Source organism: Giraffa tippelskirchi, chromosome 8 (assembly GCF_054371585.1).
Source record: "Giraffa tippelskirchi isolate mGirTip1 chromosome 8, T2T-mGirTip1v1.2.pri, whole genome shotgun sequence".
Taxonomy (NCBI): Eukaryota; Metazoa; Chordata; class Mammalia; order Artiodactyla; family Giraffidae; genus Giraffa; species Giraffa tippelskirchi.
Genome location: NC_137282.1, coordinates 67970862 through 67998433, shown reverse-complemented (window position 1 = coordinate 67998433; position 27572 = coordinate 67970862). Strand labels below are relative to the sequence as shown.

Here is a 27572-nt window from a genome sequence, read left to right as displayed (position 1 = left end):
CCACACACGAGAGAGAAAGAGGAAGACACAGACTGAATTGAGAAAGGAAAAGAGAGGGACACAGCCAGAGAGAGACACGGAACCAAAGAGAGGAAAGGAGTCGATGGTCCAGACTTTTCATCAATCTGTCTCGAAGGTAGAAGCAATGACAGCGCCCATCCACCCCAGAAGGGGGAAAAGGACGGAAGGTTTGGAGAGGAAAAGACAAGAACGCAGGGAGCCATTAGAAGCTCAGCCACCCGCAGAAGCCGAGCTGGGACACTTGAACAGAATCTCAATGGAAACAGAGGACCAGAAAGTTGGCCACTCTTTTCTATAAGAGAGGGAGACCTTCGAGTCTTCCTTTCGGTCCTCCAACTTGGATGCGGGGTCTCAAAACAGTCAGGAGGGGGAGTGCCTTTTCCTGGGTACCACGGCACATCCAGGCCTCGTTCTGCCCCATTCTGTGCTGTGTCAGCCCAGGAAGGAATCTTTCTTTCTGAAGTCTCAGCGCACACGCTCCACGTGATATCGGCCCCAGGTGGAAAGGCATGGAGCTGCTCGTAGGCCGACAGACCTAGGAAGCAGATGGGAGAATGACCGCCACTCTGCAGATGGAGAGACTGGGGAAACCCTGAGGGGCATATGCTTGTCCAGGGCCACACCACTTATGAGAAGAAGGAGCCTGGTCTGAGAGCAGCGGGGCCCTCGGAGCTCAGGCCCTGGCTGCACCCAGGCCTCCCCAGGGCTGTCGGCTGGGCTGGGTGGGTGTCACTGTGCCTGCACATGGCTTAAGGGTGGTGGTCGAGCAGTCAGAAACCCAGGGATTCGCTTGGGAAGTTTTGGGGAAGGGACCTCAGCACGAACCCCAGGAAATGATGTCACCTGCCGGCAACAGAACCCAACAGAACCCGCAACCCGGGTATCCAGGCCTCGAGAGCGGAGAGGAGCCCCCAGCCAGATCACTTGCTGCCGAGATGTTCTGCTGTTTGCCCCTGCCCAGAGGCCGGGGCCTCAGGAGAGCTCACAGGCAGTGTGCGTGGGCACCCTGTCGACGTTGGCTCAGGGCACCCCCGAGACGCCTCTGGCCCTTTGCCCGGAGAAACAGAAAGGTAACACGGGGAGCCCCAGGCCGGGCCAGGCCACCTCTCCCATGCCACCCGGAAACACCGGGTCCTTTGCCTGTGTGTGTGGATGCGGGTTTCTCGGGGTGTGTCTCCCTCAAGGAAGCCCAGGTGGATGTGGGGTCAGAAGCCTGCGGACAAGTTGTGTCCACACCCCAGGGGAGAGCATGCTGGGCGGGATGGGGAGAGTGCGGGCAGGGCCGGCCGCCCAGGCTGACCTCACACCCTCAGGTGGGTCTCTTTCCTCCCGGGTGGGGATCTGAGCAGACACACGTCTCTGACCCTTCTGGGCAGAGAAGTTCGAGCAGGCCGAAGCAGCGGCTCCACTGGCCAGGCCCAGCTCGGAAAACTCCCAGCATGGCTGGCTGACGGTCACTGTCGTTGCAGAGCTTCCCACGTGATGAGGCCGAGGACGGGGACACCCCATCCAGCTCCCGGAGGGAGGGGTCGGAGCACCACCCCCCCGCCCGTGAGGCCCAGTGCAGGCTCCAGGTGAGCGTGCCCACGGAGGCATCAGCCCCACCGGGGGCGAAGCGGAGGCGGGGAAGGCCTGCTGCCGAGACACCGCCCAGGATACACCCGGCGGCCCAGTCTGAGGCTGCCACGGAGCTCAGCACACCCGGCTCCGACCCAGAGTCCCGAGAACCCCGGCCTCTGAGGCAGCAGGAGGACCTGGAGCCCAGCACGCCAGAGCACAGAGGTGAGGACGCTGGGGCTGGTGTACGGGAGTGTGTGCGGAGGGGGTGCTGAGCTACACAGGGACGAGTCCCCGAAAGCTGCTGCTGGGCCTGCAGCAAGCGCTGGCCTCACACCCCCCGCCCCCCATCTTGCACACTTCAGTCCCAAAAGACATCCGACCCTGGGTATTCTTTGGGAATCTCTTGGAAGCTTTCTGTCCCGGGATACGCACATGCCAAGGCTGGCCTGCGGGCAAACGATGCTTCTCCCACAGCTCTAGCACTGGCCTCCAACTGGAACCAGGCTCCACTTCCCAGACCTGTCCCTACAGAGGTGGTGGCTCCAGGTGCAGGACCCAGGGATCCACCGAGGGCAGATGGAGAACCGAGACTTGCCCTCGCAGAGACACCAGGCCAGCTGGGTACTGGCCAGCACACCGGGCAGATCGGATCTCCGTGCCTGCAGGACCCCCAGCCCCAGGCACTGATGTCCCACCCCCTCAGCCAGAACCTCCACCTCCACGTGCACCTCTACCTGCTCGGCCTTTGGCAGGAGAACCCGAGGCAGAGGAGGAGTCACCGCCTCGGCAGGGAGAGCCTGCCCTGGCTCCCGCGCAACACCCAGACGCCCACGATGACTCACCCACCCCTGCAGGGAGAACGAGCCCCCGCTCTGGACAGAGACCCAGAGCCCTTGCCGGAAACACCACGTCCAGGGGAGCGGTCGGCTCTGCAGCCTCCATCCCTGTCTGCTCACCGTGGACGCCGTCAACTCGGTCTGCCCCCAGGGGACATGGAGTTCCTTTCCCCCGAACTGCTTTGCATTTGGTTTGTTTCCACCTTTCTGGTGATGTTTTCTTTTTTGCGTGGTTTCCTGTATTTTTGTTGGTTAAGTTGGGATTAGTAAACTTTTTCATCATTGTTGCAATTTGGGAACACTGTTGTGTAACTCTGGTGATACTGTGTTACCATCACCACTTTGTAGTTTCAGACCCGTTCCATCTTTATGCCCCACCCCCCAACAAAGCCTGGATTCAAGGCAAGCACGCCCTGTTCATCCCTCCGCCCGATCCTGAACACAATTTCATCTTTTCCTTCTGCATTCCTTCCTATATTCTTGGTGTCCCCAATCAATGACTCTCAGTGAAATGACTGAAGGAGTTTTTTTCGGACGCTCCACCTACTGTAAGACTCCACTGGAGAGTTCTCATGTTTATGTCCTTTGAACTAGCCTTTGATAGCTGAAAGGACGTTGTACGTCCTTTCAAGATACCATGTGCCAAACGAAGCCCTTTTGGCAAATGCCATCATTATCTCCAGGCAGGCATTGCTGTTTGAAGGGTGCCATCTCAGCCAGAAGGCAGAGGCTGAGCTCCTCTTGTTGCACCAGCTCCCAAAAGAAGCCAAGAAAGGGAGCTGGAACAACAAACCACCCCAACGCCCAGGAAAGCGTTCTTCATGACAGAAGGCTAGAAAATGACCCAACATCCTTGTGGCCCAGAACCCCTCTAGAAATTCACTGTTCCATAAAAAAGAGAAACAGATGGGAAGTTCCAAGGAGAGGCAATGCCCATGGCCAGTGTATTTTAGAGACGGCCTGACCGCTCCGGGGAAGACACGCACTGACAGAACCCCTTGGGAAACAGCCGTGATAGTCCTCACTGTCGTAAGGGATTCCTCTGGGGACAACCTGCCCTGGGCACCACACGAGGGAGCAGACCGGCTTCTCTTCCTCTGCCCCCACACCATTCACTCATGAAGGCAGCTCAGGTGTTCTCATGCCCTGCCTGCCTGCCTGCCTGGCTCATCCGTGAGCTGTGACCACCTCCAGGACAGGACTCCACCTTCTGCTCTCTGTGTACCGTGAATCTGCACACAGTGGGCTTTCAGAACCTTAGGAGACTTGAGCCATTCCCACTCGAGCCAGAACCCTCCCCAGGAAGGAAAACAGCTGTGGAGTCCTTTTGGCCCCAGCACTGGTTCCGAAACCCTGGCGGCTCCTAGAGCCTCTACGGTGTGAAGAGGGAGGTCCCTTTTGACAGAGCTTTCCGGCCGTCAGATCTAAGCTGCTGTTTCACTGTCAGCTGTGTCTCTTCCGTTGCAGTGTTGCAGGTGGGCCACGCTGCTCCAAAGGAGCTCACAAGCTGAGTTTCAAGGGAGGTATTGAGAGGACAGGGATGGCTACAACGTGCTGCAAACTGAGTGAGGGTCCCCACAATCCTCAGCAAAGGTGTGTGGTGTGCAAGTGGGGAGTAGAGGGCCCCCAAGTTCCAAAGGAAGGGAGGTACTCGGGAGCTAAAGCCCTTGGCTGCTGTGGTAGCAGCTGCAGATGGCAGCTCGTCCACAGTGCACTTCGAATGAGGTCATATGAGCGGGACTCTGGAAATGGCTCCGAAATCCAGAGAAAGGGGTCAGGGTATGTGGGAATCCGGCGGGGGTGGGGGGTGGATGAAGGAAGGTGTCCTTCCTCTCTCCAGTGCAATTTGGTTTGGTGAGTCTCAAAGCTACCAGATGGCACTTCCCAAGTCAGGCCCCCGCAGGAATCAGGGTGGGCTGCATGCCTCGGCCCCTGCCACAGGGACAAGCCACACCAGTGGCCTCCCTGAGCTCCAATGGCCGGATCTGGGGGTTCTGTCTGGGTGCACACCTGCTTGTTCTGGCCAAGTTCCCCGCTTCTCTGAGCACCAGCTTCAACCTCTCGAATGAGGACATCGATTGCTACCTTGGCACGTTACTCTCTTCATCCTGTGAAGACTCATTAGGCTTATCCTACAATTACTAGCTGGCCCGAGGAGATATCTCCTGAATCCAGATTAAGCTGGAGTCTCCCAGGCTCATCTGGCATGTCTTCCCTGAAGTCTGCCAAAACCCACACCCTTGCGTTTCCAGGGACTCCCCTTAGCCAGCTGGGCAGAAAACCCAGCATGTTTCAAACAAGCTGACAGACAAGCGGGAGAGGACTCACGGGCAGACGGCTTCCCTCAGGTCTCGGGTGGAGCTCTGGGACCACAGCAGCAACAGGCCATCCCAGTCCCTGGGCTCAGCAGCGCCCTCATTCTCACGCCGGCGGCTCTGCCCTGAGGGGAGCAGGAAGGTCACCAACTGCCGCAGGCGGACCTCACGCCCCTCCCACTTATGGAGCCTGACCTCCCCCGGCCCCACCCCTTCCCCTACCCCAGCAGGACGAGAGCTCCTCTTCCCCTGGCTTCTAACGTGAGGCCCGGCCCTGGGCCCCGATTGGGCACTGCCCCAGTCCGGAGCCAATCACAGTGGCCAAGGAGGTGGAAGGCACCGATTGGCCAGGGCCAGGTCATGTGACCATACTCCCCAGGAAACTCAAATATTACCAAGATTCCCTAAGAAACCAATGAACAAAATTATCCAGTAAAGGCAAACCGTACTTTTTAATGAGGCCAAAGTCACAGAAAAAAAAAAAAAAAAAAGCTTCACAATGAAGTGCTCAAGGAAGCTACAAAATAAACTTTCAAAAAAGTTTAGTAGTTTTTTTAATAGGGTGACGGAGAGCTATACCTATCCCATATATGTGAATTTAGGTTTAAACTAGATTTCCCTTGGCTATTTTATAAGACAAAAAAACCCACATCACCCCCTTTTACTCCCCCCCACACCCAAAAAGTGTTTTAATCTATTGAATTTTTGTGTCCTCAGTTGTGTCTGATTCACGGCAACTCACGATCTCTACACAGCCAGGCTCTTCCGTCCATGGAATTCAGGGCAATTTTTTCTGTCACAGTAAATGCCCACCCTGGGTGATCCAAACGGAAGGGCTCAGAGGCTCCTGAGAGACTAACTCCTTTCAGCTGAGCACAGAGCTGGCTCCTCACTGGGATGCCTGTGGCCTGGGGCTCCCAGAGGGGAGAGCAGCACTCGCCCCACCGTGTGGTCACTGCTGGAAGTGCAGGCTGCTCCTCACTCCCCCTTGACAGTGTCCCTGAGGGCAGAACAGTGTGAAGTTAATCAAGGTGGAAACGCAAACTCCAATGCAAGCAAACTTCCCTCAAGGTCTCCAATACCACTCAGGAACAGGGTATTGGAAACTGCAGGGGATGACATGAATGAAGATGGAGACTTGACACCTTACACCGAGTTCACTTCCAGTTATCCCTAGACAAACATTCCATGAAAACTTGTCACAAATCTAGAGGAACAATGAGCCGAAACCGGACACGTGCTTTGAGTCTTCACACACAAAACTAAAAGGCAGTCCACAAAAAAAACCAGGAGAATACAGTGGACTTTGCAAAATCAAAGATATCTACTGTGGGAAAGACCTCAGTACAAAAGCAAAAGACAGGTCACACATCGCGAGACGAATGAGTGGAAACACAAAGCTTATCAAGGATGTGTCTCCAAACAGACAAAGAACACCAACACAACAAGCCTGTGAAAACTAGGGAAAGGTCTGAAGGGACACCAGACTGAGGAAGACACACACAGAGTATCCCGGATGATGTCCAGCACTGAGGGCCTGAAGAATCAACAGTCTAGTTGTACCTCCTCAGGCCTGTGTGACCCTGGGTGAGGCCTCTGTTTCCCGGTGGCTCTGAGAGATGGACAGGGAGGAAGGGGAAGAGAAATCACTTGCATTTCTAATACTCACAGCAAAGTCTTCCAATGAGAAGGGAATTATCACCCCCACTGACAATGCCATTCACTGAAGTGATCCCCACGGGTCCATCTAACCCAGAAGGGAAGGAAGGACCTGTTCTCACAAAACGGCGAGAGATGGAAGAAGGAAGATCAAGCCCACACCAATCCCTGGAAAGAGAAGCTGTGCTCAGGGCTTGAAAGAATTCCTATTTGGAAAATGATATCCCAGCCCCACAAGGCAATCCACAGCTTCGATGCTATTCCTCCCAAAATGCCAATGCATTTTCGCACCCAACCAAGAATTGCAAAAGGGGTACGGAAACAGAAAAGAGCCTAAATTGTCAATACAATCCGACGAAAAAGCCCCGATACGGACATCCAAGGTTGTGTGAAAGGAAATTAGACGACCAAACTAGGATCCTCAGGAGAGTATCGGAGAAGGCAATGGCGACCCACTCCAGTACTCTTGCCTGGAAAATGCCCTGGACGGAGGAGCCTGGTAGGCTGCAGGCCATGGGGTCGCGCAGAGTCAGACACGACTGAGGTGACTTAGCCGCAGCAGCAGCAGCAGGAGCCGGACAGTATGCTATTGGGAATACAACAACACACACAGATCCAGATCGATGGAATAAAGTTGAGGGTCCAGACACAGACCCCAGCATCCATGCTCAACTCATCTCTGACACAGAAGGGGAGAATATCCAAATGGGAACAAGAAAGCCTCTTCAATACATGTCCATGGGAAAACCAGACAGCTACATCTGAAGAACGCTATTGGTTTTGATCTCAGACCACCTCAATATCGGGGAAAACCTCACCCTAAAGGCTGATGTCATGAGATAGCTAGAAAGAAGCGTAGGTCAAAGGCTCCTTAACATCAGAGTCTCCTTGCCATTTGCTGGGCGGAGGTAGAAATGGGTCTCTTCAAGTAAGGGAAAGAGGTACACGAAGTACACCAATGGGTTTCCATCCAATGGAACCTCTTCACAACAGAGAAGCTAAGCAAGCATTCACAAATGCAAAAGAGAGGAAACGGAACACGAGAGACTCCTTGCAAGTGGTGTATCTGAGAAGGGGTTCATATGGAAAGAGACGAAGAATGCACAGCACTCAGATTCCAAGAAACACCACCACCACCCTTGACCCTTCCCCCATGACCAACTCCGACCTAAAGCCTTTCTCTCCCTCTAACCTATCCCTAAAACATAACCCTCATCTAATCATATACATGTGCATTCCTAGCATCCATCCGTCCACACACGAGAGAGAAAGAGGAAGACACAGACTGAATTGAGAAAGGAAAAGAGAGGGACACAGCCAGAGAGAGACACGGAACCAAAGAGAGGAAAGGAGTCGATGGTCCAGACTTTTCATCAATCTGTCTCGAAGGTAGAAGCAATGACAGCGCCCATCCACCCCAGAAGGGGGAAAAGGACGGAAGGTTTGGAGAGGAAAAGACAAGAACGCAGGGAGCCATTAGAAGCTCAGCCACCCGCAGAAGCCGAGCTGGGACACTTGAACAGAATCTCAATGGAAACAGAGGACCAGAAAGTTGGCCACTCTTTTCTATAAGAGAGGGAGACCTTCGAGTCTTCCTTTCGGTCCTCCAACTTGGATGCGGGGTCTCAAAACAGTCAGGAGGGGGAGTGCCTTTTCCTGGGTACCACGGCACATCCAGGCCTCGTTCTGCCCCATTCTGTGCTGTGTCAGCCCAGGAAGGAATCTTTCTTTCTGAAGTCTCAGCGCACACGCTCCACGTGATATCGGCCCCAGGTGGAAAGGCATGGAGCTGCTCGTAGGCCGACAGACCTAGGAAGCAGATGGGAGAATGACCGCCACTCTGCAGATGGAGAGACTGGGGAAACCCTGAGGGGCATATGCTTGTCCAGGGCCACACCACTTATGAGAAGAAGGAGCCTGGTCTGAGAGCAGCGGGGCCCTCGGAGCTCAGGCCCTGGCTGCACCCAGGCCTCCCCAGGGCTGTCGGCTGGGCTGGGTGGGTGTCACTGTGCCTGCACATGGCTTAAGGGTGGTGGTCGAGCAGTCAGAAACCCAGGGATTCGCTTGGGAAGTTTTGGGGAAGGGACCTCAGCACGAACCCCAGGAAATGATGTCACCTGCCGGCAACAGAACCCAACAGAACCCGCAACCCGGGTATCCAGGCCTCGAGAGCGGAGAGGAGCCCCCAGCCAGATCACTTGCTGCCGAGATGTTCTGCTGTTTGCCCCTGCCCAGAGGCCGGGGCCTCAGGAGAGCTCACAGGCAGTGTGCGTGGGCACCCTGTCGACGTTGGCTCAGGGCACCCCCGAGACGCCTCTGGCCCTTTGCCCGGAGAAACAGAAAGGTAACACGGGGAGCCCCAGGCCGGGCCAGGCCACCTCTCCCATGCCACCCGGAAACACCGGGTCCTTTGCCTGTGTGTGTGGATGCGGGTTTCTCGGGGTGTGTCTCCCTCAAGGAAGCCCAGGTGGATGTGGGGTCAGAAGCCTGCGGACAAGTTGTGTCCACACCCCAGGGGAGAGCATGCTGGGCGGGATGGGGAGAGTGCGGGCAGGGCCGGCCGCCCAGGCTGACCTCACACCCTCAGGTGGGTCTCTTTCCTCCCGGGTGGGGATCTGAGCAGACACACGTCTCTGACCCTTCTGGGCAGAGAAGTTCGAGCAGGCCGAAGCAGCGGCTCCACTGGCCAGGCCCAGCTCGGAAAACTCCCAGCATGGCTGGCTGACGGTCACTGTCGTTGCAGAGCTTCCCACGTGATGAGGCCGAGGACGGGGACACCCCATCCAGCTCCCGGAGGGAGGGGTCGGAGCACCACCCCCCCGCCCGTGAGGCCCAGTGCAGGCTCCAGGTGAGCGTGCCCACGGAGGCATCAGCCCCACCGGGGGCGAAGCGGAGGCGGGGAAGGCCTGCTGCCGAGACACCGCCCAGGATACACCCGGCGGCCCAGTCTGAGGCTGCCACGGAGCTCAGCACACCCGGCTCCGACCCAGAGTCCCGAGAACCCCGGCCTCTGAGGCAGCAGGAGGACCTGGAGCCCAGCACGCCAGAGCACAGAGGTGAGGACGCTGGGGCTGGTGTACGGGAGTGTGTGGGGAGGGGGTGCTGAGCTACACAGGGACGAGTCCCCGAAAGCTGCTGCTGGGCCTGCAGCAAGCGCTGGCCTCACACCCCCCGCCCCCCATCTTGCACACTTCAGTCCCAAAAGACATCCGACCCTGGGTATTCTTTGGGAATCTCTTGGAAGCTTTCTGTCCCGGGATACGCACATGCCAAGGCTGGCCTGCGGGCAAACGATGCTTCTCCCACAGCTCTAGCACTGGCCTCCAACTGGAACCAGGCTCCACTTCCCAGACCTGTCCCTACAGAGGTGGTGGCTCCAGGTGCAGGACCCAGGGATCCACCGAGGGCAGATGGAGAACCGAGACTTGCCCTCGCAGAGACACCAGGCCAGCTGGGTACTGGCCAGCACACCGGGCAGATCGGATCTCCGTGCCTGCAGGACCCCCAGCCCCAGGCACTGATGTCCCACCCCCTCAGCCAGAACCTCCACCTCCACGTGCACCTCTACCTGCTCGGCCTTTGGCAGGAGAACCCGAGGCAGAGGAGGAGTCACCGCCTCGGCAGGGAGAGCCTGCCCTGGCTCCCGCGCAACACCCAGACGCCCACGATGACTCACCCACCCCTGCAGGGAGAACGAGCCCCCGCTCTGGACAGAGACCCAGAGCCCTTGCCGGAAACACCACGTCCAGGGGAGCGGTCGGCTCTGCAGCCTCCATCCCTGTCTGCTCACCGTGGACGCCGTCAACTCGGTCTGCCCCCAGGGGACATGGAGTTCCTTTCCCCCGAACTGCTTTGCATTTGGTTTGTTTCCACCTTTCTGGTGATGTTTTCTTTTTTGCGTGGTTTCCTGTATTTTTGTTGGTTAAGTTGGGATTAGTAAACTTTTTCATCATTGTTGCAATTTGGGAACACTGTTGTGTAACTCTGGTGATACTGTGTTACCATCACCACTTTGTAGTTTCAGACCCGTTCCATCTTTATGCCCCACCCCCCAACAAAGCCTGGATTCAAGGCAAGCACGCCCTGTTCATCCCTCCGCCCGATCCTGAACACAATTTCATCTTTTCCTTCTGCATTCCTTCCTATATTCTTGGTGTCCCCAATCAATGACTCTCAGTGAAATGACTGAAGGAGTTTTTTTCGGACGCTCCACCTACTGTAAGACTCCACTGGAGAGTTCTCATGTTTATGTCCTTTGAACTAGCCTTTGATAGCTGAAAGGACGTTGTACGTCCTTTCAAGATACCATGTGCCAAACGAAGCCCTTTTGGCAAATGCCATCATTATCTCCAGGCAGGCATTGCTGTTTGAAGGGTGCCATCTCAGCCAGAAGGCAGAGGCTGAGCTCCTCTTGTTGCACCAGCTCCCAAAAGAAGCCAAGAAAGGGAGCTGGAACAACAAACCACCCCAACGCCCAGGAAAGCGTTCTTCATGACAGAAGGCTAGAAAATGACCCAACATCCTTGTGGCCCAGAACCCCTCTAGAAATTCACTGTTCCATAAAAAAGAGAAACAGATGGGAAGTTCCAAGGAGAGGCAATGCCCATGGCCAGTGTATTTTAGAGACGGCCTGACCGCTCCGGGGAAGACACGCACTGACAGAACCCCTTGGGAAACAGCCGTGATAGTCCTCACTGTCGTAAGGGATTCCTCTGGGGACAACCTGCCCTGGGCACCACACGAGGGAGCAGACCGGCTTCTCTTCCTCTGCCCCCACACCATTCACTCATGAAGGCAGCTCAGGTGTTCTCATGCCCTGCCTGCCTGCCTGCCTGGCTCATCCGTGAGCTGTGACCACCTCCAGGACAGGACTCCACCTTCTGCTCTCTGTGTACCGTGAATCTGCACACAGTGGGCTTTCAGAACCTTAGGAGACTTGAGCCATTCCCACTCGAGCCAGAACCCTCCCCAGGAAGGAAAACAGCTGTGGAGTCCTTTTGGCCCCAGCACTGGTTCCGAAACCCTGGCGGCTCCTAGAGCCTCTACGGTGTGAAGAGGGAGGTCCCTTTTGACAGAGCTTTCCGGCCGTCAGATCTAAGCTGCTGTTTCACTGTCAGCTGTGTCTCTTCCGTTGCAGTGTTGCAGGTGGGCCACGCTGCTCCAAAGGAGCTCACAAGCTGAGTTTCAAGGGAGGTATTGAGAGGACAGGGATGGCTACAACGTGCTGCAAACTGAGTGAGGGTCCCCACAATCCTCAGCAAAGGTGTGTGGTGTGCAAGTGGGGAGTAGAGGGCCCCCAAGTTCCAAAGGAAGGGAGGTACTCGGGAGCTAAAGCCCTTGGCTGCTGTGGTAGCAGCTGCAGATGGCAGCTCGTCCACAGTGCACTTCGAATGAGGTCATATGAGCGGGACTCTGGAAATGGCTCCGAAATCCAGAGAAAGGGGTCAGGGTATGTGGGAATCCGGCGGGGGTGGGGGGTGGATGAAGGAAGGTGTCCTTCCTCTCTCCAGTGCAATTTGGTTTGGTGAGTCTCAAAGCTACCAGATGGCACTTCCCAAGTCAGGCCCCCGCAGGAATCAGGGTGGGCTGCATGCCTCGGCCCCTGCCACAGGGACAAGCCACACCAGTGGCCTCCCTGAGCTCCAATGGCCGGATCTGGGGGTTCTGTCTGGGTGCACACCTGCTTGTTCTGGCCAAGTTCCCCGCTTCTCTGAGCACCAGCTTCAACCTCTCGAATGAGGACATCGATTGCTACCTTGGCACGTTACTCTCTTCATCCTGTGAAGACTCATTAGGCTTATCCTACAATTACTAGCTGGCCCGAGGAGATATCTCCTGAATCCAGATTAAGCTGGAGTCTCCCAGGCTCATCTGGCATGTCTTCCCTGAAGTCTGCCAAAACCCACACCCTTGCGTTTCCAGGGACTCCCCTTAGCCAGCTGGGCAGAAAACCCAGCATGTTTCAAACAAGCTGACAGACAAGCGGGAGAGGACTCACGGGCAGACGGCTTCCCTCAGGTCTCGGGTGGAGCTCTGGGACCACAGCAGCAACAGGCCATCCCAGTCCCTGGGCTCAGCAGCGCCCTCATTCTCACGCCGGCGGCTCTGCCCTGAGGGGAGCAGGAAGGTCACCAACTGCCGCAGGCGGACCTCACGCCCCTCCCACTTATGGAGCCTGACCTCCCCCGGCCCCACCCCTTCCCCTACCCCAGCAGGACGAGAGCTCCTCTTCCCCTGGCTTCTAACGTGAGGCCCGGCCCTGGGCCCCGATTGGGCACTGCCCCAGTCCGGAGCCAATCACAGTGGCCAAGGAGGTGGAAGGCACCGATTGGCCAGGGCCAGGTCATGTGACCATACTCCCCAGGAAACTCAAATATTACCAAGATTCCCTAAGAAACCAATGAACAAAATTATCCAGTAAAGGCAAACCGTACTTTTTAATGAGGCCAAAGTCACAGAAAAAAAAAAAAAAAAAGCTTCACAATGAAGTGCTCAAGGAAGCTACAAAATAAACTTTCAAAAAAGTTTAGTAGTTTTTTTAATAGGGTGACGGAGAGCTATACCTATCCCATATATGTGAATTTAGGTTTAAACTAGATTTCCCTTGGCTATTTTATAAGACAAAAAAACCCACATCACCCCCTTTTACTCCCCCCCACACCCAAAAAGTGTTTTAATCTATTGAATTTTTGTGTCCTCAGTTGTGTCTGATTCACGGCAACTCACGATCTCTACACAGCCAGGCTCTTCCGTCCATGGAATTCAGGGCAATTTTTTCTGTCACAGTAAATGCCCACCCTGGGTGATCCAAACGGAAGGGCTCAGAGGCTCCTGAGAGACTAACTCCTTTCAGCTGAGCACAGAGCTGGCTCCTCACTGGGATGCCTGTGGCCTGGGGCTCCCAGAGGGGAGAGCAGCACTCGCCCCACCGTGTGGTCACTGCTGGAAGTGCAGGCTGCTCCTCACTCCCCCTTGACAGTGTCCCTGAGGGCAGAACAGTGTGAAGTTAATCAAGGTGGAAACGCAAACTCCAATGCAAGCAAACTTCCCTCAAGGTCTCCAATACCACTCAGGAACAGGGTATTGGAAACTGCAGGGGATGACATGAATGAAGATGGAGACTTGACACCTTACACCGAGTTCACTTCCAGTTATCCCTAGACAAACATTCCATGAAAACTTGTCACAAATCTAGAGGAACAATGAGCCGAAACCGGACACGTGCTTTGAGTCTTCACACACAAAACTAAAAGGCAGTCCACAAAAAAAACCAGGAGAATACAGTGGACTTTGCAAAATCAAAGATATCTACTGTGGGAAAGACCTCAGTACAAAAGCAAAAGACAGGTCACACATCGCGAGACGAATGAGTGGAAACACAAAGCTTATCAAGGATGTGTCTCCAAACAGACAAAGAACACCAACACAACAAGCCTGTGAAAACTAGGGAAAGGTCTGAAGGGACACCAGACTGAGGAAGACACACACAGAGTATCCCGGATGATGTCCAGCACTGAGGGCCTGAAGAATCAACAGTCTAGTTGTACCTCCTCAGGCCTGTGTGACCCTGGGTGAGGCCTCTGTTTCCCGGTGGCTCTGAGAGATGGACAGGGAGGAAGGGGAAGAGAAATCACTTGCATTTCTAATACTCACAGCAAAGTCTTCCAATGAGAAGGGAATTATCACCCCCACTGACAATGCCATTCACTGAAGTGATCCCCACGGGTCCATCTAACCCAGAAGGGAAGGAAGGACCTGTTCTCACAAAACGGCGAGAGATGGAAGAAGGAAGATCAAGCCCACACCAATCCCTGGAAAGAGAAGCTGTGCTCAGGGCTTGAAAGAATTCCTATTTGGAAAATGATATCCCAGCCCCACAAGGCAATCCACAGCTTCGATGCTATTCCTCCCAAAATGCCAATGCATTTTCGCACCCAACCAAGAATTGCAAAAGGGGTACGGAAACAGAAAAGAGCCTAAATTGTCAATACAATCCGACGAAAAAGCCCCGATACGGACATCCAAGGTTGTGTGAAAGGAAATTAGACGACCAAACTAGGATCCTCAGGAGAGTATCGGAGAAGGCAATGGCGACCCACTCCAGTACTCTTGCCTGGAAAATGCCCTGGACGGAGGAGCCTGGTAGGCTGCAGGCCATGGGGTTGCGCAGAGTCAGACACGACTGAAGTGACTTAGCCGCAGCAGCAGCAGCAGGAGCCGGACAGTATGCTATTGGGAATACAACAACACACACAGATCCAGATCGATGGAATAAAGTTGAGGGTCCAGACACAGACCCCAGCATCCATGCTCAACTCATCTCTGACACAGAAGGGGAGAATATCCAAATGGGAACAAGAAAGCCTCTTCAATACATGTCCATGGGAAAACCAGACAGCTACATCTGAAGAACGCTATTGGTTTTGATCTCAGACCACCTCAATATCGGGGAAAACCTCACCCTAAAGGCTGATGTCATGAGATAGCTAGAAAGAAGCGTAGGTCAAAGGCTCCTTAACATCAGAGTCTCCTTGCCATTTGCTGGGCGGAGGTAGAAATGGGTCTCTTCAAGTAAGGGAAAGAGGTACACGAAGTACACCAATGGGTTTCCATCCAATGGAACCTCTTCACAACAGAGAAGCTAAGCAAGCATTCACAAATGCAAAAGAGAGGAAACGGAACACGAGAGACTCCTTGCAAGTGGTGTATCTGAGAAGGGGTTCATATGGAAAGAGACGAAGAATGCACAGCACTCAGATTCCAAGAAACACCACCACCACCCTTGACCCTTCCCCCATGACCAACTCCGACCTAAAGCCTTTCTCTCCCTCTAACCTATCCCTAAAACATAACCCTCATCTAATCATATACATGTGCATTCCTAGCATCCATCCGTCCACACACGAGAGAGAAAGAGGAAGACACAGACTGAATTGAGAAAGGAAAAGAGAGGGACACAGCCAGAGAGAGACACGGAACCAAAGAGAGGAAAGGAGTCGATGGTCCAGACTTTTCATCAATCTGTCTCGAAGGTAGAAGCAATGACAGCGCCCATCCACCCCAGAAGGGGGAAAAGGACGGAAGGTTTGGAGAGGAAAAGACAAGAACGCAGGGAGCCATTAGAAGCTCAGCCACCTGCAGAAGCCGAGCTGGGACACTTGAACAGAATCTCAATGGAAACAGAGGACCAGAAAGTTGGCCACTCTTTTCTATAAGAGAGGGAGACCTTCGAGTCTTCCTTTCGGTCCTCCAACTTGGATGCGGGGTCTCAAAACAGTCAGGAGGGGGAGTGCCTTTTCCTGGGTACCACGGCACATCCAGGCCTCGTTCTGCCCCATTCTGTGCTGTGTCAGCCCAGGAAGGAATCTTTCTTTCTGAAGTCTCAGCGCACACGCTCCACGTGATATCGGCCCCAGGTGGAAAGGCATGGAGCTGCTCGTAGGCCGACAGACCTAGGAAGCAGATGGGAGAATGACCGCCACTCTGCAGATGGAGAGACTGGGGAAACCCTGAGGGGCATATGCTTGTCCAGGGCCACACCACTTATGAGAAGAAGGAGCCTGGTCTGAGAGCAGCGGGGCCCTCGGAGCTCAGGCCCTGGCTGCACCCAGGCCTCCCCAGGGCTGTCGGCTGGGCTGGGTGGGTGTCACTGTGCCTGCACATGGCTTAAGGGTGGTGGTCGAGCAGTCAGAAACCCAGGGATTCGCTTGGGAAGTTTTGGGGAAGGGACCTCAGCACGAACCCCAGGAAATGATGTCACCTGCCGGCAACAGAACCCAACAGAACCCGCAACCCGGGTATCCAGGCCTCGAGAGCGGAGAGGAGCCCCCAGCCAGATCACTTGCTGCCGAGATGTTCTGCTGTTTGCCCCTGCCCAGAGGCCGGGGCCTCAGGAGAGCTCACAGGCAGTGTGCGTGGGCACCCTGTCGACGTTGGCTCAGGGCACCCCCGAGACGCCTCTGGCCCTTTGCCCGGAGAAACAGAAAGGTAACACGGGGAGCCCCAGGCCGGGCCAGGCCACCTCTCCCATGCCACCCGGAAACACCGGGTCCTTTGCCTGTGTGTGTGGATGCGGGTTTCTCGGGGTGTGTCTCCCTCAAGGAAGCCCAGGTGGATGTGGGGTCAGAAGCCTGCGGACAAGTTGTGTCCACACCCCAGGGGAGAGCATGCTGGGCGGGATGGGGAGAGTGCGGGCAGGGCCGGCCGCCCAGGCTGACCTCACACCCTCAGGTGGGTCTCTTTCCTCCCGGGTGGGGATCTGAGCAGACACACGTCTCTGACCCTTCTGGGCAGAGAAGTTCGAGCAGGCCGAAGCAGCGGCTCCACTGGCCAGGCCCAGCTCGGAAAACTCCCAGCATGGCTGGCTGACGGTCACTGTCGTTGCAGAGCTTCCCACGTGATGAGGCCGAGGACGGGGACACCCCATCCAGCTCCCGGAGGGAGGGGTCGGAGCACCACCCCCCCGCCCGTGAGGCCCAGTGCAGGCTCCAGGTGAGCGTGCCCACGGAGGCATCAGCCCCACCGGGGGCGAAGCGGAGGCGGGGAAGGCCTGCTGCCGAGACACCGCCCAGGATACACCCGGCGGCCCAGTCTGAGGCTGCCACGGAGCTCAGCACACCCGGCTCCGACCCAGAGTCCCGAGAACCCCGGCCTCTGAGGCAGCAGGAGGACCTGGAGCCCAGCACGCCAGAGCACAGAGGTGAGGACGCTGGGGCTGGTGTACGGGAGTGTGTGCGGAGGGGGTGCTGAGCTACACAGGGACGAGTCCCCGAAAGCTGCTGCTGGGCCTGCAGCAAGCGCTGGCCTCACACCCCCCGCCCCCCATCTTGCACACTTCAGTCCCAAAAGACATCCGACCCTGGGTATTCTTTGGGAATCTCTTGGAAGCTTTCTGTCCCGGGATACGCACATGCCAAGGCTGGCCTGCGGGCAAACGATGCTTCTCCCACAGCTCTAGCACTGGCCTCCAACTGGAACCAGGCTCCACTTCCCAGACCTGTCCCTACAGAGGTGGTGGCTCCAGGTGCAGGACCCAGGGATCCACCGAGGGCAGATGGAGAACCGAGACTTGCCCTCGCAGAGACACCAGGCCAGCTGGGTACTGGCCAGCACACCGGGCAGATCGGATCTCCGTGCCTGCAGGACCCCCAGCCCCAGGCACTGATGTCCCACCCCCTCAGCCAGAACCTCCACCTCCACGTGCACCTCTACCTGCTCGGCCTTTGGCAGGAGAACCCGAGGCAGAGGAGGAGTCACCGCCTCGGCAGGGAGAGCCTGCCCTGGCTCCCGCGCAACACCCAGACGCCCACGATGACTCACCCACCCCTGCAGGGAGAACGAGCCCCCGCTCTGGACAGAGACCCAGAGCCCTTGCCGGAAACACCACGTCCAGGGGAGCGGTCGGCTCTGCAGCCTCCATCCCTGTCTGCTCACCGTGGACGCCGTCAACTCGGTCTGCCCCCAGGGGACATGGAGTTCCTTTCCCCCGAACTGCTTTGCATTTGGTTTGTTTCCACCTTTCTGGTGATGTTTTCTTTTTTGCGTGGTTTCCTGTATTTTTGTTGGTTAAGTTGGGATTAGTAAACTTTTTCATCATTGTTGCAATTTGGGAACACTGTTGTGTAACTCTGGTGATACTGTGTTACCATCACCACTTTGTAGTTTCAGACCCGTTCCATCTTTATGCCCCACCCCCCAACAAAGCCTGGATTCAAGGCAAGCACGCCCTGTTCATCCCTCCGCCCGATCCTGAACACAATTTCATCTTTTCCTTCTGCATTCCTTCCTATATTCTTGGTGTCCCCAATCAATGACTCTCAGTGAAATGACTGAAGGAGTTTTTTTCGGACGCTCCACCTACTGTAAGACTCCACTGGAGAGTTCTCATGTTTATGTCCTTTGAACTAGCCTTTGATAGCTGAAAGGACGTTGTACGTCCTTTCAAGATACCATGTGCCAAACGAAGCCCTTTTGGCAAATGCCATCATTATCTCCAGGCAGGCATTGCTGTTTGAAGGGTGCCATCTCAGCCAGAAGGCAGAGGCTGAGCTCCTCTTGTTGCACCAGCTCCCAAAAGAAGCCAAGAAAGGGAGCTGGAACAACAAACCACCCCAACGCCCAGGAAAGCGTTCTTCATGACAGAAGGCTAGAAAATGACCCAACATCCTTGTGGCCCAGAACCCCTCTAGAAATTCACTGTTCCATAAAAAAGAGAAACAGATGGGAAGTTCCAAGGAGAGGCAATGCCCATGGCCAGTGTATTTTAGAGACGGCCTGACCGCTCCGGGGAAGACACGCACTGACAGAACCCCTTGGGAAACAGCCGTGATAGTCCTCACTGTCGTAAGGGATTCCTCTGGGGACAACCTGCCCTGGGCACCACACGAGGGAGCAGACCGGCTTCTCTTCCTCTGCCCCCACACCATTCACTCATGAAGGCAGCTCAGGTGTTCTCATGCCCTGCCTGCCTGCCTGCCTGGCTCATCCGTGAGCTGTGACCACCTCCAGGACAGGACTCCACCTTCTGCTCTCTGTGTACCGTGAATCTGCACACAGTGGGCTTTCAGAACCTTAGGAGACTTGAGCCATTCCCACTCGAGCCAGAACCCTCCCCAGGAAGGAAAACAGCTGTGGAGTCCTTTTGGCCCCAGCACTGGTTCCGAAACCCTGGCGGCTCCTAGAGCCTCTACGGTGTGAAGAGGGAGGTCCCTTTTGACAGAGCTTTCCGGCCGTCAGATCTAAGCTGCTGTTTCACTCTCAGCTGTGTCTCTTCCGTTGCAGTGTTGCAGGTGGGCCACGCTGCTCCAAAGGAGCTCACAAGCTGAGTTTCAAGGGAGGTATTGAGAGGACAGGGATGGCTACAACGTGCTGCAAACTGAGTGAGGGTCCCCACAATCCTCAGCAAAGGTGTGTGGTGTGCAAGTGGGGAGTAGAGGGCCCCCAAGTTCCAAAGGAAGGGAGGTACTCGGGAGCTAAAGCCCTTGGCTGCTGTGGTAGCAGCTGCAGATGGCAGCTCGTCCACAGTGCACTTCGAATGAGGTCATATGAGCGGGACTCTGGAAATGGCTCCGAAATCCAGAGAAAGGGGTCAGGGTATGTGGGAATCCGGCGGGGGTGGGGGGTGGATGAAGGAAGGTGTCCTTCCTCTCTCCAGTGCAATTTGGTTTGGTGAGTCTCAAAGCTACCAGATGGCACTTCCCAAGTCAGGCCCCCGCAGGAATCAGGGTGGGCTGCATGCCTCGGCCCCTGCCACAGGGACAAGCCACACCAGTGGCCTCCCTGAGCTCCAATGGCCGGATCTGGGGGTTCTGTCTGGGTGCACACCTGCTTGTTCTGGCCAAGTTCCCCGCTTCTCTGAGCACCAGCTTCAACCTCTCGAATGAGGACATCGATTGCTACCTTGGCACGTTACTCTCTTCATCCTGTGAAGACTCATTAGGCTTATCCTACAATTACTAGCTGGCCCGAGGAGATATCTCCTGAATCCAGATTAAGCTGGAGTCTCCCAGGCTCATCTGGCATGTCTTCCCTGAAGTCTGCCAAAACCCACACCCTTGCGTTTCCAGGGACTCCCCTTAGCCAGCTGGGCAGAAAACCCAGCATGTTTCAAACAAGCTGACAGACAAGCGGGAGAGGACTCACGGGCAGACGGCTTCCCTCAGGTCTCGGGTGGAGCTCTGGGACCACAGCAGCAACAGGCCATCCCAGTCCCTGGGCTCAGCAGCGCCCTCATTCTCACGCCGGCGGCTCTGCCCTGAGGGGAGCAGGAAGGTCACCAACTGCCGCAGGCGGACCTCACGCCCCTCCCACTTATGGAGCCTGACCTCCCCCGGCCCCACCCCTTCCCCTACCCCAGCAGGACGAGAGCTCCTCTTCCCCTGGCTTCTAACGTGAGGCCCGGCCCTGGGCCCCGATTGGGCACTGCCCCAGTCCGGAGCCAATCACAGTGGCCAAGGAGGTGGAAGGCACCGATTGGCCAGGGCCAGGTCATGTGACCATACTCCCCAGGAAACTCAAATATTACCAAGATTCCCTAAGAAACCAATGAACAAAATTATCCAGTAAAGGCAAACCGTACTTTTTAATGAGGCCAAAGTCACAGAAAAAAAAAAAAAAAAAGCTTCACAATGAAGTGCTCAAGGAAGCTACAAAATAAACTTTCAAAAAAGTTTAGTAGTTTTTTTAATAGGGTGACGGAGAGCTATACCTATCCCATATATGTGAATTTAGGTTTAAACTAGATTTCCCTTGGCTATTTTATAAGACAAAAAAACCCACATCACCCCCTTTTACTCCCCCCCACACCCAAAAAGTGTTTTAATCTATTGAATTTTTGTGTCCTCAGTTGTGTCTGATTCACGGCAACTCACGATCTCTACACAGCCAGGCTCTTCCGTCCATGGAATTCAGGGCAATTTTTTCTGTCACAGTAAATGCCCACCCTGGGTGATCCAAACGGAAGGGCTCAGAGGCTCCTGAGAGACTAACTCCTTTCAGCTGAGCACAGAGCTGGCTCCTCACTGGGATGCCTGTGGCCTGGGGCTCCCAGAGGGGAGAGCAGCACTCGCCCCACCGTGTGGTCACTGCTGGAAGTGCAGGCTGCTCCTCACTCCCCCTTGACAGTGTCCCTGAGGGCAGAACAGTGTGAAGTTAATCAAGGTGGAAACGCAAACTCCAATGCAAGCAAACTTCCCTCAAGGTCTCCAATACCACTCAGGAACAGGGTATTGGAAACTGCAGGGGATGACATGAATGAAGATGGAGACTTGACACCTTACACCGAGTTCACTTCCAGTTATCCCTAGACAAACATTCCATGAAAACTTGTCACAAATCTAGAGGAACAATGAGCCGAAACCGGACACGTGCTTTGAGTCTTCACACACAAAACTAAAAGGCAGTCCACAAAAAAAACCAGGAGAATACAGTGGACTTTGCAAAATCAAAGATATCTACTGTGGGAAAGACCTCAGTACAAAAGCAAAAGACAGGTCACACATCGCGAGACGAATGAGTGGAAACACAAAGCTTATCAAGGATGTGTCTCCAAACAGACAAAGAACACCAACACAACAAGCCTGTGAAAACTAGGGAAAGGTCTGAAGGGACACCAGACTGAGGAAGACACACACAGAGTATCCCGGATGATGTCCAGCACTGAGGGCCTGAAGAATCAACAGTCTAGTTGTACCTCCTCAGGCCTGTGTGACCCTGGGTGAGGCCTCTGTTTCCCGGTGGCTCTGAGAGATGGACAGGGAGGAAGGGGAAGAGAAATCACTTGCATTTCTAATACTCACAGCAAAGTCTTCCAATGAGAAGGGAATTATCACCCCCACTGACAATGCCATTCACTGAAGTGATCCCCACGGGTCCATCTAACCCAGAAGGGAAGGAAGGACCTGTTCTCACAAAACGGCGAGAGATGGAAGAAGGAAGATCAAGCCCACACCAATCCCTGGAAAGAGAAGCTGTGCTCAGGGCTTGAAAGAATTCCTATTTGGAAAATGATATCCCAGCCCCACAAGGCAATCCACAGCTTCGATGCTATTCCTCCCAAAATGCCAATGCATTTTCGCACCCAACCAAGAATTGCAAAAGGGGTACGGAAACAGAAAAGAGCCTAAATTGTCAATACAATCCGACGAAAAAGCCCCGATACGGACATCCAAGGTTGTGTGAAAGGAAATTAGACGACCAAACTAGGATCCTCAGGAGAGTATCGGAGAAGGCAATGGCGACCCACTCCAGTACTCTTGCCTGGAAAATGCCCTGGACGGAGGAGCCTGGTAGGCTGCAGGCCATGGGGTTGCGCAGAGTCAGACACGACTGAAGTGACTTAGCCGCAGCAGCAGCAGCAGGAGCCGGACAGTATGCTATTGGGAATACAACAACACACACAGATCCAGATCGATGGAATAAAGTTGAGGGTCCAGACACAGACCCCAGCATCCATGCTCAACTCATCTCTGACACAGAAGGGGAGAATATCCAAATGGGAACAAGAAAGCCTCTTCAATACATGTCCATGGGAAAACCAGACAGCTACATCTGAAGAACGCTATTGGTTTTGATCTCAGACCACCTCAATATCGGGGAAAACCTCACCCTAAAGGCTGATGTCATGAGATAGCTAGAAAGAAGCGTAGGTCAAAGGCTCCTTAACATCAGAGTCTCCTTGCCATTTGCTGGGCGGAGGTAGAAATGGGTCTCTTCAAGTAAGGGAAAGAGGTACACGAAGTACACCAATGGGTTTCCATCCAATGGAACCTCTTCACAACAGAGAAGCTAAGCAAGCATTCACAAATGCAAAAGAGAGGAAACGGAACACGAGAGACTCCTTGCAAGTGGTGTATCTGAGAAGGGGTTCATATGGAAAGAGACGAAGAATGCACAGCACTCAGATTCCAAGAAACACCACCACCACCCTTGACCCTTCCCCCATGACCAACTCCGACCTAAAGCCTTTCTCTCCCTCTAACCTATCCCTAAAACATAACCCTCATCTAATCATATACATGTGCATTCCTAGCATCCATCCGTCCACACACGAGAGAGAAAGAGGAAGACACAGACTGAATTGAGAAAGGAAAAGAGAGGGACACAGCCAGAGAGAGACACGGAACCAAAGAGAGGAAAGGAGTCGATGGTCCAGACTTTTCATCAATCTGTCTCGAAGGTAGAAGCAATGACAGCGCCCATCCACCCCAGAAGGGGGAAAAGGACGGAAGGTTTGGAGAGGAAAAGACAAGAACGCAGGGAGCCATTAGAAGCTCAGCCACCTGCAGAAGCCGAGCTGGGACACTTGAACAGAATCTCAATGGAAACAGAGGACCAGAAAGTTGGCCACTCTTTTCTATAAGAGAGGGAGACCTTCGAGTCTTCCTTTCGGTCCTCCAACTTGGATGCGGGGTCTCAAAACAGTCAGGAGGGGGAGTGCCTTTTCCTGGGTACCACGGCACATCCAGGCCTCGTTCTGCCCCATTCTGTGCTGTGTCAGCCCAGGAAGGAATCTTTCTTTCTGAAGTCTCAGCGCACACGCTCCACGTGATATCGGCCCCAGGTGGAAAGGCATGGAGCTGCTCGTAGGCCGACAGACCTAGGAAGCAGATGGGAGAATGACCGCCACTCTGCAGATGGAGAGACTGGGGAAACCCTGAGGGGCATATGCTTGTCCAGGGCCACACCACTTATGAGAAGAAGGAGCCTGGTCTGAGAGCAGCGGGGCCCTCGGAGCTCAGGCCCTGGCTGCACCCAGGCCTCCCCAGGGCTGTCGGCTGGGCTGGGTGGGTGTCACTGTGCCTGCACATGGCTTAAGGGTGGTGGTCGAGCAGTCAGAAACCCAGGGATTCGCTTGGGAAGTTTTGGGGAAGGGACCTCAGCACGAACCCCAGGAAATGATGTCACCTGCCGGCAACAGAACCCAACAGAACCCGCAACCCGGGTATCCAGGCCTCGAGAGCGGAGAGGAGCCCCCAGCCAGATCACTTGCTGCCGAGATGTTCTGCTGTTTGCCCCTGCCCAGAGGCCGGGGCCTCAGGAGAGCTCACAGGCAGTGTGCGTGGGCACCCTGTCGACGTTGGCTCAGGGCACCCCCGAGACGCCTCTGGCCCTTTGCCCGGAGAAACAGAAAGGTAACACGGGGAGCCCCAGGCCGGGCCAGGCCACCTCTCCCATGCCACCCGGAAACACCGGGTCCTTTGCCTGTGTGTGTGGATGCGGGTTTCTCGGGGTGTGTCTCCCTCAAGGAAGCCCAGGTGGATGTGGGGTCAGAAGCCTGCGGACAAGTTGTGTCCACACCCCAGGGGAGAGCATGCTGGGCGGGATGGGGAGAGTGCGGGCAGGGCCGGCCGCCCAGGCTGACCTCACACCCTCAGGTGGGTCTCTTTCCTCCCGGGTGGGGATCTGAGCAGACACACGTCTCTGACCCTTCTGGGCAGAGAAGTTCGAGCAGGCCGAAGCAGCGGCTCCACTGGCCAGGCCCAGCTCGGAAAACTCCCAGCATGGCTGGCTGACGGTCACTGTCGTTGCAGAGCTTCCCACGTGATGAGGCCGAGGACGGGGACACCCCATCCAGCTCCCGGAGGGAGGGGTCGGAGCACCACCCCCCCGCCCGTGAGGCCCAGTGCAGGCTCCAGGTGAGCGTGCCCACGGAGGCATCAGCCCCACCGGGGGCGAAGCGGAGGCGGGGAAGGCCTGCTGCCGAGACACCGCCCAGGATACACCCGGCGGCCCAGTCTGAGGCTGCCACGGAGCTCAGCACACCCGGCTCCGACCCAGAGTCCCGAGAACCCCGGCCTCTGAGGCAGCAGGAGGACCTGGAGCCCAGCACGCCAGAGCACAGAGGTGAGGACGCTGGGGCTGGTGTACGGGAGTGTGTGCGGAGGGGGTGCTGAGCTACACAGGGACGAGTCCCCGAAAGCTGCTGCTGGGCCTGCAGCAAGCGCTGGCCTCACACCCCCCGCCCCCCATCTTGCACACTTCAGTCCCAAAAGACATCCGACCCTGGGTATTCTTTGGGAATCTCTTGGAAGCTTTCTGTCCCGGGATACGCACATGCCAAGGCTGGCCTGCGGGCAAACGATGCTTCTCCCACAGCTCTAGCACTGGCCTCCAACTGGAACCAGGCTCCACTTCCCAGACCTGTCCCTACAGAGGTGGTGGCTCCAGGTGCAGGACCCAGGGATCCACCGAGGGCAGATGGAGAACCGAGACTTGCCCTCGCAGAGACACCAGGCCAGCTGGGTACTGGCCAGCACACCGGGCAGATCGGATCTCCGTGCCTGCAGGACCCCCAGCCCCAGGCACTGATGTCCCACCCCCTCAGCCAGAACCTCCACCTCCACGTGCACCTCTACCTGCTCGGCCTTTGGCAGGAGAACCCGAGGCAGAGGAGGAGTCACCGCCTCGGCAGGGAGAGCCTGCCCTGGCTCCCGCGCAACACCCAGACGCCCACGATGACTCACCCACCCCTGCAGGGAGAACGAGCCCCCGCTCTGGACAGAGACCCAGAGCCCTTGCCGGAAACACCACGTCCAGGGGAGCGGTCGGCTCTGCAGCCTCCATCCCTGTCTGCTCACCGTGGACGCCGTCAACTCGGTCTGCCCCCAGGGGACATGGAGTTCCTTTCCCCCGAACTGCTTTGCATTTGGTTTGTTTCCACCTTTCTGGTGATGTTTTCTTTTTTGCGTGGTTTCCTGTATTTTTGTTGGTTAAGTTGGGATTAGTAAACTTTTTCATCATTGTTGCAATTTGGGAACACTGTTGTGTAACTCTGGTGATACTGTGTTACCATCACCACTTTGTAGTTTCAGACCCGTTCCATCTTTATGCCCCACCCCCCAACAAAGCCTGGATTCAAGGCAAGCACGCCCTGTTCATCCCTCCGCCCGATCCTGAACACAATTTCATCTTTTCCTTCTGCATTCCTTCCTATATTCTTGGTGTCCCCAATCAATGACTCTCAGTGAAATGACTGAAGGAGTTTTTTTCGGACGCTCCACCTACTGTAAGACTCCACTGGAGAGTTCTCATGTTTATGTCCTTTGAACTAGCCTTTGATAGCTGAAAGGACGTTGTACGTCCTTTCAAGATACCATGTGCCAAACGAAGCCCTTTTGGCAAATGCCATCATTATCTCCAGGCAGGCATTGCTGTTTGAAGGGTGCCATCTCAGCCAGAAGGCAGAGGCTGAGCTCCTCTTGTTGCACCAGCTCCCAAAAGAAGCCAAGAAAGGGAGCTGGAACAACAAACCACCCCAACGCCCAGGAAAGCGTTCTTCATGACAGAAGGCTAGAAAATGACCCAACATCCTTGTGGCCCAGAACCCCTCTAGAAATTCACTGTTCCATAAAAAAGAGAAACAGATGGGAAGTTCCAAGGAGAGGCAATGCCCATGGCCAGTGTATTTTAGAGACGGCCTGACCGCTCCGGGGAAGACACGCACTGACAGAACCCCTTGGGAAACAGCCGTGATAGTCCTCACTGTCGTAAGGGATTCCTCTGGGGACAACCTGCCCTGGGCACCACACGAGGGAGCAGACCGGCTTCTCTTCCTCTGCCCCCACACCATTCACTCATGAAGGCAGCTCAGGTGTTCTCATGCCCTGCCTGCCTGCCTGCCTGGCTCATCCGTGAGCTGTGACCACCTCCAGGACAGGACTCCACCTTCTGCTCTCTGTGTACCGTGAATCTGCACACAGTGGGCTTTCAGAACCTTAGGAGACTTGAGCCATTCCCACTCGAGCCAGAACCCTCCCCAGGAAGGAAAACAGCTGTGGAGTCCTTTTGGCCCCAGCACTGGTTCCGAAACCCTGGCGGCTCCTAGAGCCTCTACGGTGTGAAGAGGGAGGTCCCTTTTGACAGAGCTTTCCGGCCGTCAGATCTAAGCTGCTGTTTCACTCTCAGCTGTGTCTCTTCCGTTGCAGTGTTGCAGGTGGGCCACGCTGCTCCAAAGGAGCTCACAAGCTGAGTTTCAAGGGAGGTATTGAGAGGACAGGGATGGCTACAACGTGCTGCAAACTGAGTGAGGGTCCCCACAATCCTCAGCAAAGGTGTGTGGTGTGCAAGTGGGGAGTAGAGGGCCCCCAAGTTCCAAAGGAAGGGAGGTACTCGGGAGCTAAAGCCCTTGGCTGCTGTGGTAGCAGCTGCAGATGGCAGCTCGTCCACAGTGCACTTCGAATGAGGTCATATGAGCGGGACTCTGGAAATGGCTCCGAAATCCAGAGAAAGGGGTCAGGGTATGTGGGAATCCGGCGGGGGTGGGGGGTGGATGAAGGAAGGTGTCCTTCCTCTCTCCAGTGCAATTTGGTTTGGTGAGTCTCAAAGCTACCAGATGGCACTTCCCAAGTCAGGCCCCCGCAGGAATCAGGGTGGGCTGCATGCCTCGGCCCCTGCCACAGGGACAAGCCACACCAGTGGCCTCCCTGAGCTCCAATGGCCGGATCTGGGGGTTCTGTCTGGGTGCACACCTGCTTGTTCTGGCCAAGTTCCCCGCTTCTCTGAGCACCAGCTTCAACCTCTCGAATGAGGACATCGATTGCTACCTTGGCACGTTACTCTCTTCATCCTGTGAAGACTCATTAGGCTTATCCTACAATTACTAGCTGGCCCGAGGAGATATCTCCTGAATCCAGATTAAGCTGGAGTCTCCCAGGCTCATCTGGCATGTCTTCCCTGAAGTCTG

General features: G+C 55.5%; 5 protein-coding genes across 8 annotated transcripts in view; 4 read left to right on the top strand and 1 right to left on the bottom strand.

The window, feature by feature from the left end:
* The window catches only part of LOC145517344 (uncharacterized), a 325418-nt gene that overhangs the window by 142554 nt on the left and 155292 nt on the right, over positions 1-27572 (bottom strand). Inside the window, exons 2-11 of one of the 4 annotated variants that reach the window (XR_014061969.1) lie at positions 20761-21018; positions 20033-20144; positions 13118-13375; positions 12390-12501; positions 10182-10298; positions 7975-8200; positions 5475-5732; positions 4746-4857; positions 4428-4525; positions 3332-3924 (exon numbers count right to left, since the gene is read on the bottom strand). The gene's annotated coding sequence lies outside the window, so the exon portion shown is untranslated. Of the gene's footprint in view, positions 1-330; positions 557-2537; positions 2655-3331; positions 3925-4427; positions 4526-4745; positions 4858-5474; positions 5733-7974; positions 8201-10181; positions 10299-10975; positions 11569-12071; positions 12170-12389; positions 12502-13117; positions 13376-15617; positions 15844-17824; positions 17942-20032; positions 20156-20760; positions 21019-27572 lie in introns of those variants that run through there. The other 3 variants (XR_014061966.1, XR_014061971.1, XR_014061984.1) reach the window with 3 other exon arrangements.
* Positions 469-2708, top strand: LOC145517113 (uncharacterized). Its single transcript, XM_081519373.1, has 3 exons — positions 469-1091; positions 1491-1803; positions 2056-2708. The coding sequence occupies exons 1-3, from the start codon at positions 855-857 to the stop codon at positions 2682-2684; spliced, it is 1179 nt and encodes a 392-aa protein (XP_081375499.1). The 5' UTR covers positions 469-854; the 3' UTR covers positions 2685-2708.
* Positions 8543-10352, top strand: LOC145517212 (uncharacterized). The gene is made up of 3 exons (XM_081519480.1): positions 8543-8735; positions 9135-9447; positions 9700-10352. Exons 1-3 carry the CDS (start codon positions 8601-8603, stop codon positions 10326-10328), a joined length of 1077 nt encoding a protein of 358 aa, XP_081375606.1. The 5' UTR covers positions 8543-8600; the 3' UTR covers positions 10329-10352.
* LOC145517220 (uncharacterized) lies at positions 16186-17995 on the top strand. Its single transcript, XM_081519489.1, has 3 exons — positions 16186-16378; positions 16778-17090; positions 17343-17995. The coding sequence occupies exons 1-3, from the start codon at positions 16244-16246 to the stop codon at positions 17969-17971; spliced, it is 1077 nt and encodes a 358-aa protein (XP_081375615.1). The 5' UTR covers positions 16186-16243; the 3' UTR covers positions 17972-17995.
* On the top strand, positions 23751-25638 carry LOC145517126 (uncharacterized). Its single transcript, XM_081519388.1, has 3 exons — positions 23751-24021; positions 24421-24733; positions 24986-25638. Exons 1-3 carry the CDS (start codon positions 23785-23787, stop codon positions 25612-25614), a joined length of 1179 nt encoding a protein of 392 aa, XP_081375514.1. The 5' UTR covers positions 23751-23784; the 3' UTR covers positions 25615-25638.

What these genes read in the sequence shown, in the direction of transcription:
- LOC145517212 (XM_081519480.1), top strand. Translation starts at nt 8,601, where the DNA reads ATGTTCTGCTGTTTGCCCCTGCCCAGAGGCCGGGGCCTCAGGAGAGCT. An exon ending in TTGCCCGGAGAAACAGAAAG is followed by an intron (nt 8,736 to 9,134) that starts GTAACACGGGGA and finishes CTGTCGTTGCAG; the next exon opens with AGCTTCCCACGTGATGAGGC. An exon ending in CAGCACGCCAGAGCACAGAG is followed by an intron (nt 9,448 to 9,699) that starts GTGAGGACGCTG and finishes CTTCTCCCACAG; the next exon opens with CTCTAGCACTGGCCTCCAAC.
- LOC145517126 (XM_081519388.1), top strand. Translation starts at nt 23,785, where the DNA reads ATGATGTCACCTGCCGGCAACAGAACCCAACAGAACCCGCAACCCGGG. An exon ending in TTGCCCGGAGAAACAGAAAG is followed by an intron (nt 24,022 to 24,420) that starts GTAACACGGGGA and finishes CTGTCGTTGCAG; the next exon opens with AGCTTCCCACGTGATGAGGC. An exon ending in CAGCACGCCAGAGCACAGAG is followed by an intron (nt 24,734 to 24,985) that starts GTGAGGACGCTG and finishes CTTCTCCCACAG; the next exon opens with CTCTAGCACTGGCCTCCAAC.
- LOC145517113 (XM_081519373.1), top strand. Translation starts at nt 855, where the DNA reads ATGATGTCACCTGCCGGCAACAGAACCCAACAGAACCCGCAACCCGGG. An exon ending in TTGCCCGGAGAAACAGAAAG is followed by an intron (nt 1,092 to 1,490) that starts GTAACACGGGGA and finishes CTGTCGTTGCAG; the next exon opens with AGCTTCCCACGTGATGAGGC. An exon ending in CAGCACGCCAGAGCACAGAG is followed by an intron (nt 1,804 to 2,055) that starts GTGAGGACGCTG and finishes CTTCTCCCACAG; the next exon opens with CTCTAGCACTGGCCTCCAAC.
- LOC145517220 (XM_081519489.1), top strand. Translation starts at nt 16,244, where the DNA reads ATGTTCTGCTGTTTGCCCCTGCCCAGAGGCCGGGGCCTCAGGAGAGCT. An exon ending in TTGCCCGGAGAAACAGAAAG is followed by an intron (nt 16,379 to 16,777) that starts GTAACACGGGGA and finishes CTGTCGTTGCAG; the next exon opens with AGCTTCCCACGTGATGAGGC. An exon ending in CAGCACGCCAGAGCACAGAG is followed by an intron (nt 17,091 to 17,342) that starts GTGAGGACGCTG and finishes CTTCTCCCACAG; the next exon opens with CTCTAGCACTGGCCTCCAAC.